Below are 15,694 nucleotides of genomic sequence, written 5' to 3' on the forward strand. Positions count from 1 at the left end.
AGGTAGGGGTGTAGTGACTATGCATAGATAATAAACAGGAAGTAGCAGCAGTGTAAATGTACATGTAGGTAGGGGTGAAGGGACTATGCATAGATAATAAACAGGAAGTAGCAGCAGTGTAAATGTACATGTAGGTAGGGGTGAAGGGACTATGCATAGATAATAAACAGGAAGTAGCAGCAGTGTAAATGTACATGTAGGTAGGGGTGAAGGGACTATGCATAGATAATAAACAGGAAGTAGCAGCAGTGTAAATGTACATGTAGGTAGGGGTGTAGTGACTATGCATAGATAATAAACAGGAAGTAGCAGCAGTGTAAAAACAACGGCGGGGGAAGGGGGGGGGGGTCTTCCTCTGACACCGCCTAGTATAGAGGTCGCCTGGTATAGAGAAGCTTGGCACCAGTGATGTACTGAGCCGTACGCACTACCCTCTGTAGACAGTCATGAAGAGGGCACGACAAACCCTATTACCCTTCAGGAGACTGAAAAGATTTGGCATGGGTCCTCAGATACTCAAAAGGTTCTACAGCTGCACCATCGAGAGCATCCTGACTGGTTGCATCACTGCCTGGTATGGCAACTGCTCGGCCTCTGACCTCAAGGCACTACAGAGGGTAGTGCGTACGGCTCAGTGCATCACTGGGGCCAAGCTTCCTGCCACCCAGGACCTCTATACCAGGTGGTGTCAGAGGAAGGCTCAACAATTGTCAAAGACTCCAGCCACCCTAGTCAGACTGTTCTCTCTGCTACCACACGGCAAGCAGTACCAGAGCGCCAAGTCTAGGTCCAAAAGGCTTCTTAACAGCTTCTACCCAGAAGCCATAAGACTCCTGAACATCTAGTCAAATGGCTACCCAGACTATTCGCATTGCCCCCCCTCCCCCCCCCCCCACCTTCTACGGTGCTGCTTCTCTCTGTTATTATCTATGCATAGTCACTTTAATAACTCAACCTACATGTACATATTACCTCAATTAGCTCGACACCGGTGCCCCCGCACATTGACACATTGACTCTGTACCGCTACCCCCTGTATATAGCCTCCACATTGACTCTACTGGTACCCCCTGTATATAGCCTCCACATTGACTCTGTACTGGTACCCCCTGTATATAGCCTCCACATTGACTCTGTACCGGTACCCCCTGTATATAGCCTCCACATTGACTCTGTACCTGTACCCCAGTATATAGCCTACACATTGACTCTGTACCGGTACCCCCTGTATATAGCCTCCACATTGACTCTGTACCGGTAACCTCCTGTATATAGCCTCCACATTGACTCTGTACCGGTACCCCCTGTATATAGCCTCCACATTGACTCTGTACCGGTACCCCCTGTATATAGCCTCCACATTGATTCTGTACCGGTACCCCCTGTATACAGCCTCCACATTGACTCTGTACCGGTACCCCCTGTATATAGCCTCCACATTGACTCTGTACCGGTACCCCCTGTATATAGCCTCCACATTGACTCTGTACCGGTACCCCCTGTATACAGCCTCCACATTGATTCTGTACCGGTACCCCCTGTATATAGCCTCCACATTGACTCTGTACCGGTACCCCCTGTATATAGCCTCCACATTGACTCTGTACCGGTACCCCCTGTATATAGCCTCCACATTGACTCTGTACCGCTACCCCCTGTATATAGCCTCCACATTGACTCTGTACCGGTACCCCCTGTATATAGCCTCCACATTGACTCTGTACCGGTACCCCCCTGTATATAGCCTCCATATTGATTCTGTACCGGTACCCCCTGTATATAGCCTCCACATTGACTCTGTACCGGTACCCCCTGTATATAGCCTCCACATTGACTCTGTACCGCTACCCCCTGTATATAGCCTCCACATTGACTCTGTACCGGTACCCCCTGTATATAGCCTCCACATTGACTCTGTACCGGTACCCCCTGTATATAGCCCACCTATTGTTATTTACTGCTGCTCTTTAATTATTTGTTATTCTTATCTCTTACTTTTTTGGGCGTATTTTTTTAAAACTGCATTGCTGGTTAAGGGCTTGTAAGTAAGCATTTCACTGTAAGGTCTACACCTGTTGTATTCAGCGCATGTGACAAATTGATTTGATTTGAATTAGTCTCCAGTCTCCAGCTACACTAGTAGGACCTGATCAACCCTCTGAATTAGTCTCCAGCTACACTAATAGGACCTGATCAACCCTCTGAATTAGTCTCCAGCTACACTAATAGGACCTGATCAACCCTCTGAATTAGTCTCCAGCTACACTAATAGGACCTGATCAACCCTCTGAATTAGTCTCCAGCTACACTAGTAGGACCTGATCAACCCTCTGAATTAGTCTCCAGCTACACTAATAGGACCTGATCAACCCTCTGAATTAGTCTCCAGCTACACTAGTAGGACCTGATCAACCCTCTGAATTAGTCTCCAACTACACTAATAGGACCTGATCAACCCTCTGAATTAGTCTCCAGCTACACTAGTAGGACCTGATCAACCCTCTGAATTAGTCTCCAGCTACACTAGTAGGACCTGATCAACCCTCTGAATTAGTCTCCAGCTACACTAGTAGGACCTGATCAACCCTCTGAATTAGTCTCCAGCTACACTAGTAGGACCTGATCAACCCTCTGAATTAGTCTCCAGCTACACTAGTAGGACCTGATCAACCCTCTGAATTAGTCTCCAGCTACACTAGTAGGACCTGATTAACCCTCTTAATTAGTCTCCAGCTACACTAGTAGGACCTGATCAACCGTGAAAACGTGATATTGGCCTACGCTACGTAGCCTCTTGTTTTGACAGATATTAGTTCTGCTTGGGAACCTGTGAACTGCAGCCCATGAGATTCTCCCTCGGAATGCAGTAATAATGGAGCTAGAACTTTTCGATTACAATTACCTCACAATGACTTGAATACTGGAATAGGGGATTTTTCTTCATTAGCCATTAATGCTAATGATAAAAACACGGGGGATTAGAGTAGGTGTACGTTCCTAATGGCACCCTATTCCCTATATAGTGCACTACTTTTGACCAGGGCCCATAGAGTAGTAAGAAATAGGGTGTCATTTGTGATGCAAGCCTACTGTAGCTATATAACAGCTAGTGTGGTGTAGGCCACGGGGATGTGAAACTCTCTCTGGGTTCTATCTGTTCTCTGCCTGCTCAACTAGCCCTTTCTGCCCTGAGAGGCAGCAGGAGGAAGCTATTAGCGATTAGCATTGCAGTGCTCCCATCCGCAAACTAATGCAACATGACTTAGCGTTAGCTTAGCATTAGCTTAGCGTGTGCACCCATCCGTGAGTAATACGGGCCCGGTTAGCGTTAGCTTAGCTTTAGCTTAGCGTGTGCACCCACCCGAAAGTAATTGGCCCTGACTAACGCTGAAGGAAGAAAAACATTCAGTTGAATAGGGAAGCCTGAGTCTGACCTATTAAGCGATGGAGCCAACGGCTAACCCATGTGTTAGTAATGATGGCTTGCGTACAAAGAAGCCTTTATTTCATTATTTGATTAACTAATGCCCCCTTTTTTCTTGTTTCTAACAAATTAACTCTGATTAATTCAACACGGACCAAACCTCAGGTGTTACAGAACTAGGCTACGCCAAGCGCTAAGTGGTACACTAATTGGACAGACGGGAGAATTGGCGGAAGCAATGTGCGTTTTGTTTTTTTTCTTCATATTTTAGGTGTTATCGAATCGTTAGATGTTGGATGTCACTGTTGAACTGCTACTTGGCGTATTCTACCGGAGAGTAGCTGTGTGTCCCTAGATAGATGGGCTTTCAAGACAATGGATGGGAAATGGATGGAAATAATTGTGCTGGAAGCAGAAACAGATCTGTTGTAGATGAATACAAAACAGTTTATTTATATGAATATTTATGCTTTATTTTACAAGGGATACCTGGTCAAATGACACCATAGAGATACATAGAGTATAACACTATGTAGACTACATAACAGTTGTTCAAGTAGCGAAGGTGTTGATGGGATCTCATCTCAACCATAGTTTGAGGTGGATCCAATATGATTAGGAATCTCATTAGTTGTTAATTTTGCTCCTAGTTTGCCTTGTTTGAGGCTGATGTGGTTTAAGTTATGTGTTGTCTGAAGCAAGGCGTGTGCCCATAGTAGATCAGTAGAACTGGACTGGGCCAAACACTGGGATTGGCCTCATTTCTCAATGTGTCCAACATGACTCTGTGCTCATATTGAAAATGATCATTTCTATGTGTGTGTGTGTGTGTGTGTGTGTGTGTGTGTGTGTGTGTGTGTGTGTGTGTGTGTGTGTGTGTCTCTCTCTCTCTCTCTCTCTCTCTCTCTCTCTCTCTCTCTCTCTCTCTCTCTCTCTCTCTCTGTCTCTCTCTGTCGCTCTCTCTCTCTTTCTCTCTCTCTTATGTTATGTAGATTGCACTATATACAGTATACTGTATTATACTACAATATACATCCCACTGTACTGCATTATACTACAATATACATCCACTATATACAGTAGACTACAATATATATTTCACTATACACAGTATACTACATTATACATCCCACTATATACAGTATACTGCATTATACTACAATATACATCCCACTATATGCAGTATACTACAAAATACATTCCACTGTATACAATGTACTACAGTATACATCCCACTATATACAGTATACTGCAGTATACTTAAGTAATAATGCATGATAAGGGGTGTGGTATACGGCCAATATACCACGGCTAAGGGCTGTTCTTAAGCACGACGCAACGCGGAGTGCCTTGATACAGCCCTTAGCCGTGGTATATTGGCCATATATCACAAACACCCTGCGGTGCCTTATTGCTATAATAAACTGGTTACCAACATAATTAGAGCAGTAAAAATACATATTTTGTCATACCCGTGGTATATGGTCTGATATACCACGGCTGTCAGGCAGTCAGCATTCAGGGCTCGAACAACCCAGTTTATAATTCAATATACATCCCACTACTGTACAGTTATTTCGGAAAGTATTCAGACCCCTTGACTTTTTCTCCCAAAAATTATGTAAAAACATTTCCTCATCAATCTACACACAATACCCCATAATGACATCACAATACCCCATAATGACATCACAATACCCCATAATGACAAAGAGAAAAGCGGGTTTTTATAAATGTTTGCAAATATATTTTAATTTTTTTTTAACAGAAATACCTTATTTACATAAGTATTCAGACCTTTTGCTATGAGACTCCAAATTAAACTCAATTTCATCCTGTTTCCATTCATCATCCTTGGTGTTTCTACAACTTGATTGGAGTCCACCTGTGATAAATTCAATTGATTGGACGTGTTTGGAAAGGCACACACCTGTCTATATAAGGTCCCACAGTTGACAGTGCATGTCAGAGCAGAAACCAAACCATGATGTTGAAGGAATTGTCCGTAGAGCTCCGAGACAGGATTGTGTCGAGGCACAGATCTGCAGCATTGAAGGTCCCCAAGAACACAGTGGCCTCCATCATTCTTAAATGGAAGAAGTTTGGAACCACCAAGACTTTCCCGAATGCCCAGTGATAAATGACGTGTAGAGATACTGTCTGAAGGCCCTTTCCCACTAGTAAAGCCCAGTGATAAATGACGTGTAGAGATGCTGTCTGAAGGCTCTTTCCCACTAGTAAAGCCCAGTGATAAATGATGTGTAGAGATGCTGTCTGAAGGCTCTTTCCCACTAGTAAAGCCCAGTGATAAATGACGTGTAGAGATACTGTCTGAAGGCTCTTTCCCACTAGTAAAGCCCAGTGATAAATGACGTGTAGAGATACTGTCTGAAGGCCCTTTCCCACTAGTAAAGCCCAGTGATAAATGACGTGTAGAGATACTGTCTGAAGGCTCTTTCCCACTAGTAAAGCCCAGTGATAAATGACGTGTAGAGATACTGTCTGAAGGCTCTTTCCCACTAGTAAAGCCCAGTGATAAATGACGTGTAGAGATACTGTCTGAAGGCCCTTTCCCACTAGTAAAGCCCAGTGATAAATGACGTGTAGAGATACTGTCTGAAGGCTCTTTCCCACTAGTAAAGCCCAGTGATAAATGACGTGTAGAGATACTGTCTGAAGGCTCTTTCCCACTAGTAAAGCCCAGTGATAAATGACGTGTAGAGATACTGTCTGAAGGCCCTTTCCCACTAGTAAAGCCCAGTGATAAATGACGTGTAGAGATACTGTCTGAAGGCTCTTTCCCACTAGTAAAGCCCAGTGATAAATGATGTGTAGAGATACTGTCTGAAGGCCCTTTCCTACTAGTAAAGCCCAGTGATAAATGACGTGTAGAGATACTGTCTGAAGGCTCTTTCCCACTAGTAAAGCCCAGTGATAAATGACGTGTAGAGATACTGTCTGAAGGCTCTTTCCCACTAGTAAAGCCCAGTGATAAATGACGTGTAGAGATACTGTCTGAAGGCCCTTTCCCACTAGTAAAGCCCAGTGATAAATGACGTGTAGAGATACTGTCTGAAGGCTCTTTCCCACTAGTAAAGCCCAGTGATAAATGACGTGTAGAGATACTGTCTGAAGGCTCTTTCCCACTAGTAAAGCCCAGTGATAAATGACGTGTAGAGATACTGTCTGAAGGCTCTTTCCCACTAGTAAAGCCCAGTGATAAATGACGTGTAGAGATACTGTCTGAAGGCTCTTTCCCACTAGTAAAGCCCAGTGATAAATGACGTGTAGAGATACTGTCTGAAGGCCCTTTCCCACTAGTAAAGCCCAGTGATAAATGACGTGTAGAGATACTGTCTGAAGGCCCTTTCCCACTAGTAAAGCCCAGTGATAAATGACGTGTAGAGATACTGTCTGAAGGCTCTTTCCCACTAGTAAAGCCCAGTGATAAATGATGTGTAGAGATACTGTCTGAAGGCTCTTTCCCACTAGTAAAGCCCAGTGATAAATGATGTGTAGAGATGCTGTCTGAAGGCCCTTTCCCACTAGTAAAGCCCAGTGATAAATGATGTGTAGAGATGCTGTCTGAAGGCTCTTTCCCACTAGTAAAGCCCAGTGATAAATGATGTGTAGAGATGCTGTCTGAAGGCTCTTTCCCACTAGTAAAGCCCAGTGATAAATGATGTGTAGAGATACTGTCTGAAGGCTCTTTCCCACTAGTAAAGCCCAGTGATAAATGATGTGTAGAGATACTGTCTGAAGGCTCTTTCCCACTAGTAAAGCCCAGTGATAAATGACGTGTAGAGATACTGTCTGAAGGCTCTTTCCCACTAGTAAAGCCCAGTGATAAATGACGTGTAGAGATACTGTCTGAAGGCCCTTTCCCACTAGTAAAGCCCAGTGATAAATGACGTGTAGAGATACTGTCTGAAGGCTCTTTCCCACTAGTAAAGCCCAGTGATAAATGACGTGTAGAGATACTGTCTGAAGGCTCTTTCCCACTAGTAAAGCCCAGTGATAAATGACGTGTAGAGATACTGTCTGAAGGCTCTTTCCCACTAGTAAAGCCCAGTGATAAATGACGTGTAGAGATACTGTCTGAAGGCTCTTTCCCACTAGTAAAGCCCAGTGATAAATGATGTGTAGAGATACTGTCTGAAGGCCCTTTCCCACTAGTAAAGCCCAGTGATAAATGACGTGTAGAGATACTGTCTGAAGGCTCTTTCCCACTAGTAAAGCCCAGTGATAAATGACGTGTAGAGATGCTGTCTGAAGGCCCTTTCCCACTAGTAAAGCCCAGTGATAAATGACGTGTAGAGATACTGTCTGAAGGCTCTTTCCCACTAGTAAAGCCCAGTGATAAATGACGTGTAGAGATACTGTCTGAAGGCTCTTTCCCACTAGTAAAGCCCAGTGATAAATGACGTGTAGAGATACTGTCTGAAGGCTCTTTCCCACTAGTAAAGCCCAGTGATAAATGACGTGTAGAGATACTGTCTGAAGGCTCTTTCCCACTAGTAAAGCCCAGTGATAAATGACGTGTAGAGATGCTGTCTGAAGGCCCTTTCCCTAACGACCTGTCTGTTCTAACACTCTAAGTCTGTGTAATGTCCAAACACTAAGGACCTCTCATCTCATTTTGTTCTGTCTGTTCTCTGTTGTTATCTTCTAGGGTTAGGAGATACAGAACCTAAGCTCTCTCTCTCACTCACTATCTCTCTGTCCTTTCCTACCCTCCTGGGGAGAGAGAGAGAGAGAGAGAGAGAGAGAGATGCACATGAGATCCAGAGAGAGGGAGAGATGCACATGAGATACAGAGAGAGGGAGAGATAAAATGCAGGTAGAGAGAGAGGGAGAGATAAAATGCAGATAGAGAGAGAGGGAGAGATAAAATGCAGATAGAGAGATTGGGGTGCAGAGAGAGAGAAAGTGTGGAGCATACAGAAGCTCCTCTTCTCAGAAGTAGAGAGAGAAGGAAGAGAGAGAGATTGTATGGAGCATACGGGAGGGAGCTCCCTCTCATTAAGTCTCACCCTGAGAGAGAAGGGGAGGATGAGAGGTGGAGAGAAAGGAGGAGGGGAAGAAAGGGCAGAGAGGGTCACAAAGGGACGGAGAAGGGGGAGGAAGATTGCATGTGTCTAGAGGGGGGAGAGAAACGGAGTGATGGGGAGAAAAGAGGGGTACATGTAACCTGGTTCAGATTATCAATCAACCTAGCAGTTACTGACAGAATAGGAATGTAATCATCAACATGTATTTATCACATCTTTACTAATTCTGCAGAAATGTGCTTGAAAGCAGAATCCAGATCCATTGAATGTAATGATCATGATACAGCAGCCATATCTAGGAAAACCAAAGTTCCAAAGGCTGGGCCTAATATAGTGTATGAGAGGTCATCCAATACATTTTTTTGTGATTCCTATGTTGATGGAAAGAATATTTGTTGGTCTGTGGTGTGTAATGAGAAGCAAACAGACGTTGCACCTGACACATTTATGACATTTCTTATCCCAGTTACTAATAAGCACCCATTACGAAAAATACAGTAAAACTGTTAAATCCCAGTGGATTGATGAGGAATTGAAATAAATGGTATGGTTGAGAGGGATGAGGCAAAATAAATGGCTGCACAATCGATTGGCAAACGTACTGCAAATTGAGAAATCATGTGACTAAACTGAACAAAAGAGGAAGCTGTCATAATAGACAGGAAGTAATGAGGATCCATAATAAACCCCAGGAAGAGTAGCTGCTGCCTTGGCAGGAACTAATGGGGATCCATAATAAACCCCAGGAAGAGTAGCTGCTGCCTTGGCAGGAACTAATGGGGATCCATAATAAACTCCAGGAAGAGTAGCTGCTGCCTTGGCAGGAACTAATGGGGATCCATAATAAACCCCAGGAAGAGTAGCTGCTGCCTTGGCAGGAACTAATAGTGCTGCCTTAGCAGGAACGAATGGGGATCCATAATAAACCCCAGGAAGAGTAGCTGCTGCCTTGGCAGGAACTAATGGGGATCCATAATAAACCCCAGGAAGAGTAGCTGCTGCCTTGGCGGGAACTAATGGGGATCCATAATAAACCCCAGGAAGAGTAGCTGCTGCCTTGGCAGGAACTAATGTAGCTGCTGCCTTGGCAGGAACGAATGGGGATCCATAATAAACCCCAGGAAGAGTAGCTGCTGCCTTGGCAGGAACTAATGGGGATCCATAATAAACCCCAGGAAGAGTAGCTGCTGCCTTGGCAGGAACTAATGGGGATCCATAATAAACCCCAGGAAGAGTAGCTGCTTGTCACGTCCTGACCAGTAAAATATGTTATTTGTTATTGTAGTTTCGTCAGGGCGTGGCAAGGGGGTTATTGGAGGTCGTTCCCAAAACTAACATAGAAATAGAAAAACTAGAAAACCCACATAGAAAAGAAAACGTAGAACATAAACCAAAAACCCCGAAACACACAAAACAAACACCCCCTGCCACGTCCTGACCAAACTACAATAACAAATAACCCTTTTACTGGTCAGGACGTGACACTGCTGCCTTGGCATAATCAATACAAATACAAATGGTGGAGAAGAGCGAGACAGAATAGGTCAAAAATCTAAAACCTTTGTGGATTGAAAAACAAGAAATCTTTATTAAACTTTAAATTGAAAAAATAAAATATAAAAACTAGAGATGAGAGGAAAAGACAAATATAAAGACAGAATTAGGGCATAGATTGACAAGAGGAAAAGAGTGATGGAGATAGAGAAGGTGGGGATGGATGCTAGAGTGATGGAGATGGATAGAGAATGGGGAGAGAGAGAGAGAGAGAGAGAGAGAGAGAGAGAGAGAGACAGACAGACAGACAGACAGACAGACAGACAGACAGACAGACAGCAGACAGAGACAGACAGACAGAAGACAGACAACAGACAAAGACAGAAGACAGACAGACAGACAGACAGACAGACAGACAGACAGACAGACAGACGAGACAGACAGACAGACAGACAGACAGACAGACAGACAGACAGACAGACGTCAGAACCCTGGCTTTACACTTTTCATTTGTTTTGTGGTTGAGAGATTAGTACACAGAATAAAGCAGAGATTCCCCCGCTCCTCACAGACAGAGATGCACGCACTGCATTCAGGTCTCGTAGTGAGGAAGGTGAGGGGTAGCTCGGAACGCATTGTCCATATTTGGTATTACCGCTGGTTTGTCAGTTCTCTCTCCTCTTCCTCTCTCTATATCCTTCATCACCATCTCCCTCTCTCTCTCCTTTCCCTTCTCCCTGTCCCACTAACTCTCTCACTCTCTCCCTCTTCAACCTTTCCTACTGTCTGTCTGTTTCTCTCCTCTCTCTCTCTCTCTTTCTCCCTCTCTCTCCCTCTCTCTCCTCTCCCTCTCTTTCTCCCTCTCTCTCCTCTCCCTCTCTCTCACTTTCTCGCTTTCTTTGTCTCTCTCTCTCTCTCTCTCTCTCTCCTCTCTCCCTCTCCCTCTCCCTCTTCTTTTACATGGCAAAAAGCAATTTCTTTCTCTTTGTCGGCCAGGCGGTCTGTAAGCCCTTAAGTAGGGATTTTCTGCTGGGTCGGAATGGGAACACCATTAACCAGAGCTCTCGCTGATCGATCCTGCCTTCCGTGACTGACGCACGACCGCCGGAATCTTTCATGTCATGTCCCAATCCACAGTGCTGTTGGACCGTGTGTGTGTGTGTGTGTGTGTGTGTGTGTGTGTGTGTGTGTGTGTGTGTGTGTGTGTGTGTGTGGGGGGTTATGATATCGGTAACAACGATAGAAAGGCCTGGTATTAGTGTGCGCGTCAGGAGTAAGTCTTTATAAATCCTTTATGACCGAGAAAAAACTCATATTAAGCTCCTTTTCTGATATGGGGACAGAGGAACAACATGGTACACACACGGAATACACACACAGCACACACACACAGCACACACACACGCAAAGCACACACACACGGAATACACACACAGCACACACACACGCAAAGCACACACACACAGAATACACACACAGCACACACACACGCAAAGCACACACACACAGAATACACACACAGCACACACACACGCAAAACACACACACACGGAATACACACAGCACACACACACGCAAAGCACACACACACAGAATACACACACAGCACACACACACGCAAAGCACACACACACAGAATACACACACAGCACACACACACACACACAGAATACACACACACACACAACATTGGAACGAACAAAATACACACACAAATCAGACACCCAACAGACATGCACATCCCTCCACACACTGTGTACAGCGGTATCTCTCTCTCCTTCTCTCAGCTCTGTGTACAGCGGTATCTATCTCTCCTTCTCTCAGCTCTGTGTACAGCGGTATCTCTCTCTCCTTCGCTCAGCTCTGTGTACAGTGGTATCTCTCTCTCCTTCTCTCAGCTCTGTGTACAGCGGTATTCTCTCTCCTTCTCTCAGCTCTGTGTACAGCGGTATCTCTCTCTCCTTCTCTCAGCTCTGTGTACAGCAGTATCTCTCTCTCCTTCTCTCAGCTCTGTGTACAGCAGTCTCTCTCTCCTTCTCTCAGCTCTGTGTACAGCGGTATCTCTCTCTCCTTCTCTCAGCTCTGTGTACAGCGGTATCTCTCTCTCCTTCTCTCAGCTCTGTGTACAGCAGTATCTCTCTCTCCTTCTCTCAGCTCTGTGTACAGCGGTATCTCTCTCTCTCTTTCTCTCAGCTCTGTGTACAGCGGTATCTCTCTCTCCTTCTCTCAGCTCTGTGTACAGCGGGTATCTCTCTCTCCTTCTCTCAGCTCTGTGTACAGCAGTATCTCTCTCTCTTCTCTCAGCTCTGTGTACAGCAGTATCTCTCTCTCCTTCTCTCAGCTCTGTACAGCGGTATCTCTCTCTCCTTCTCTCAGCTCTGTGTACAGCGGTATCTCTCTCTCCTTCTCTCAGCTCTGTGTACAGCGGTATCTCTCTCTCTTCTCTCAGCTCTGTGTACAGCGGTATCTCTCTCTCCTTCTCTCAGCTCTGTGTACAGCGGTATCTCTCTCTCCTTCTCTCAGCTCTGTGTACAGCGGTATCTCTCTCTCCTTCTCTCAGCTCTGTGTACAGCGGTATCTCTCTCTCCTTCTCTCAGCTCTGTGTACAGCAGTATCTCTCTCTCTCTTCTCTCAGCTCTGTGTACAGCGGTATCTCTCTCTCCTTCTCTCAGCTCTGTGTACAGCGGTATCTCTCTCTCTTCTCTCAGCTCTGTGTACAGCGGTATCTCTCTCTCCTTCTCTCAGCTCTGTGTACAGCGGTATCTCTCTCTCCTTCTCTCAGCTCTGTGTACAGCGGTATCTCTCTCTCCTTCTCTCAGCTCTGTGTACAGCGGTATCTCTCTCTCCTTCTCTCAGCTCTGTGTACAGCAGTATCTCTCTCTCCTTCTCTCAGCTCTGTGTACAGTGGTATCTCTCTCTCTCTTCTCTCAGCTCTGTGTACAGCGGTATCTCTCTCTCTCCTTCTCTCAGCTCTGTGTACAGCGGTATCTCTCTCTCCTTCTCTCAGCTCTGTGTACAGCAGTATCTCTCTCTCCTTCTCTCAGCTCTGTGTACAGCGGTATCTCTCTCTCTCTTCTCTCAGCTCTGTGTACAGCAGTATCTCTCTCGCCTTCTCTCAGCTCTGTGTACAGCGGTATCTCTCTCTCCTTCTCTCAGCTCTGTGTACAGCGGTATCTTCTCTCCTTCTCTCAGCTCTGTGTACAGCGGTATCTCTCTCTCTCTTCTCTCAGCTCTGTGTACAGCAGTATCTCTCTCTCCTTCTCTCAGCTCTGTGTACAGCGGTATCTCTCTCTCCTTCTCTCAGCTCTGTGTACAGCGGTATCTCTCTCTCCTTCTCTCAGCTCTGTGTACAGCGGTATCTCTCTCTCTCTCTCTCAGCTCTGTGTACAGCAGTATCTCTCTCCTTCTCTCAGCTCTGTGTACAGCGGTATCTCTCTCTCCTTCTCTCAGCTCTGTGTACAGCGGTATCTCTCTCTCATTCTCTCAGCTCTGTGTACAGCGGTATCTCTCTCTCCTTCTCTCAGCTCTGTGTACAGCGGTATCTCTCTCTCCTTCTCTCAGCTCTGTGTACAGCGGTATCTCTCTCTCCTTCTCTCAGCTCTGTGTACAGCGGTATCTCTCTCTCCTTCTCTCAGCTCTGTGTACAGCGGTATCTCTCTCTCATTCTCTCAGCTCTGTGTACAGCGGTATCTCTCTCTCCTCTCTCTCAGCTCTGTGTACAGCAGTATCTCTCTCTCCTTCTCTCAGCTCTGTGTACAGCGGTATCTCTCTCTCCTTCTCTCAGCTCTGTGTACAGCGGTATCTCTCTCTCATTCTCTCAGCTCTGTGTACAGCGGTATCTCTCTCTCCTTCTCTCAGCTCTGTGTACAGCAGTATCTCTCTCTCCTTCTCTCAGCTCTGTGTACAGCGGTATCTCTCTCTCCTTCTCTCAGCTCTGTGTACAGCGGTATCTCTCTCTCCTTCTCTCAGCTCTGTGTACAGCGGTATCTCTCTCTCCTTCTCTCAGCTCTGTGTACAGCGGTATCTCTCTCTCCTTCTCTCAGCTCTGTGTACAGCGGTATCTCTCTCTCCTTCTCTCAGCTCTGTGTACAGCGGTATCTCTCTCTCTCCTTCTCTCCCTCCCCCTCCCTTCCACTCCCCTTCCTTTCTTTACACACCTGACCCCAGATCATTTACCACACACTACATCCCCTATTGTTGTTGTTGAAGAGGATGTTGTTGATGTTGTTGTTGTTGATGTTGTTGTGTCTCTAACCTAACCCTGTTGTTGTTGTTGATGTTGACGGGTGTGTTGTTATTGATGTTGTTGTGTCTCTAACCTAACCCTGTTATTGTTGTTGATGTTGTTGTTGTTGATGTTGTTGTTGTTGTTGATGTTGTTGTTGTTGTTGACGTTGTTGTTGTTGTTGATGAGGATGTTGTTGATGTTGTTGTTGTTGATGTTGTTGTTGTTGATGTTGTTGTTGTTGATGTTGTTGTTGTTGATGTTGTTGATGAGGATGTTGTTGATGTTGTCGTTGTTGTTGTTGTTTATCTCCTTCTAACCCTGTTGTGTCGTTGTGTTTTTCCTTCTTCTCCAGCGCCACCAAAGTTCACACGGACCCCAGAGGACCAGACCGGGGTGCAGGGAGGGGTTGCCTCCTTCGTCTGTCAGGCCACTGGAGACCCTCCGCCCAACATAGTCTGGAACAAGAAGGGCAAGAAGGTCCAGAACCAGAGATTTGAGGTGTGCAATTCATTAATACATCATTCATCAGTCAATCAATCAGTCAGTCAGTCCATCATTCATCAATCAGTCAGTCAGTCAGTCAGTCCATCATTCATCAATCAATCAGTCAGTCAGTCCATCTTCATCAATCAGTCAGTCAGTCAGTCCATCAGTCAGTCAGTCCATCAATCATCAGTCAGTCCATCAATCAGTCAGTCAGTCGTCAGTCAGTCTATCAATTCATCAATCAGTCATTCAGTTGCGTCAGTCCATCAATCATCAATCAGTCCATCAATAGTCAGTCGGTCGTCCAGTTCATCAATCAATCAATCAGGTCAGTCCATCAATCAACAATCAGTCCATCAGTCAGTAAGTCCATCAATCACCAATCAGTCCATCAATCAGTCAGTCAGTCCATCGATCATCAATCAATCAGTCGTCGGTCCATCAATTAACAATCAGTCCGTCGAGTTGTCAGTCCATCAATCAGTCAGTCAGTGCCAGTCAGTTGCAGTTAGTCAGTCCATTGCATCATCAATCAATCAATCAGTCAGTTCATTCATCAATCAATACAGTCAGTCAGTCCATCAATCATCAATCAGTCAATCAGTCGGTCAGTCAGTCCATCAATCATCAATCAGTCCATAAATCAGTCAGTCAGTCAGTCAGTCAATTTAAATGAAAAGGTAACAGATATACTGTTCTGAAAACAAACACGCACAATGTTTGAATCTTTGATTTGAGGTAAATAATACAATTCAGTGACCTGGGATTTGAGATAGTAGTGAAATTGTTCATATCAGACATTGGGAAAAAACTAAAATAAAACTAAATTCAATTGCTTTTTTTATGGTACGGCTTTCTTCAATGCCTAGACGCCTCCTCTACCAAAGTTTATAACTGAAGCCTGGTCAACATGATCCATGTTATTATAACTGAAGCCTGGTCTACATGATCCATGTTATTATAACTGAAGCCTGGTCAACATGATCCATCTGTTATTATAACTGAAGCCTG

The 15,694-nt window shown here is 45.2% G+C and overlaps 1 protein-coding gene across 1 annotated transcript in view; it reads left to right on the plus strand.

The window, feature by feature from the left end:
• LOC123733230 (receptor-type tyrosine-protein phosphatase delta) overlaps positions 1-15,694 on the plus strand; it is a gene marked incomplete at its 3' end in the record, with an annotated part of 84,468 nt that overhangs the window by 54,927 nt on the left and 13,847 nt on the right. The window contains exon 3 of the mRNA XM_045712671.1: positions 14,550-14,695. Coding sequence (XP_045568627.1) covers positions 14,550-14,695 — 146 coding nt within the window. The remainder of the gene's footprint in view (positions 1-14,549; positions 14,696-15,694) is intronic.

The sequence above is a fragment of the Salmo salar genome, unplaced genomic scaffold (genome assembly GCF_905237065.1).
Source record: "Salmo salar unplaced genomic scaffold, Ssal_v3.1, whole genome shotgun sequence".
In the NCBI taxonomy this organism is placed as follows: Eukaryota; Metazoa; Chordata; class Actinopteri; order Salmoniformes; family Salmonidae; genus Salmo; species Salmo salar.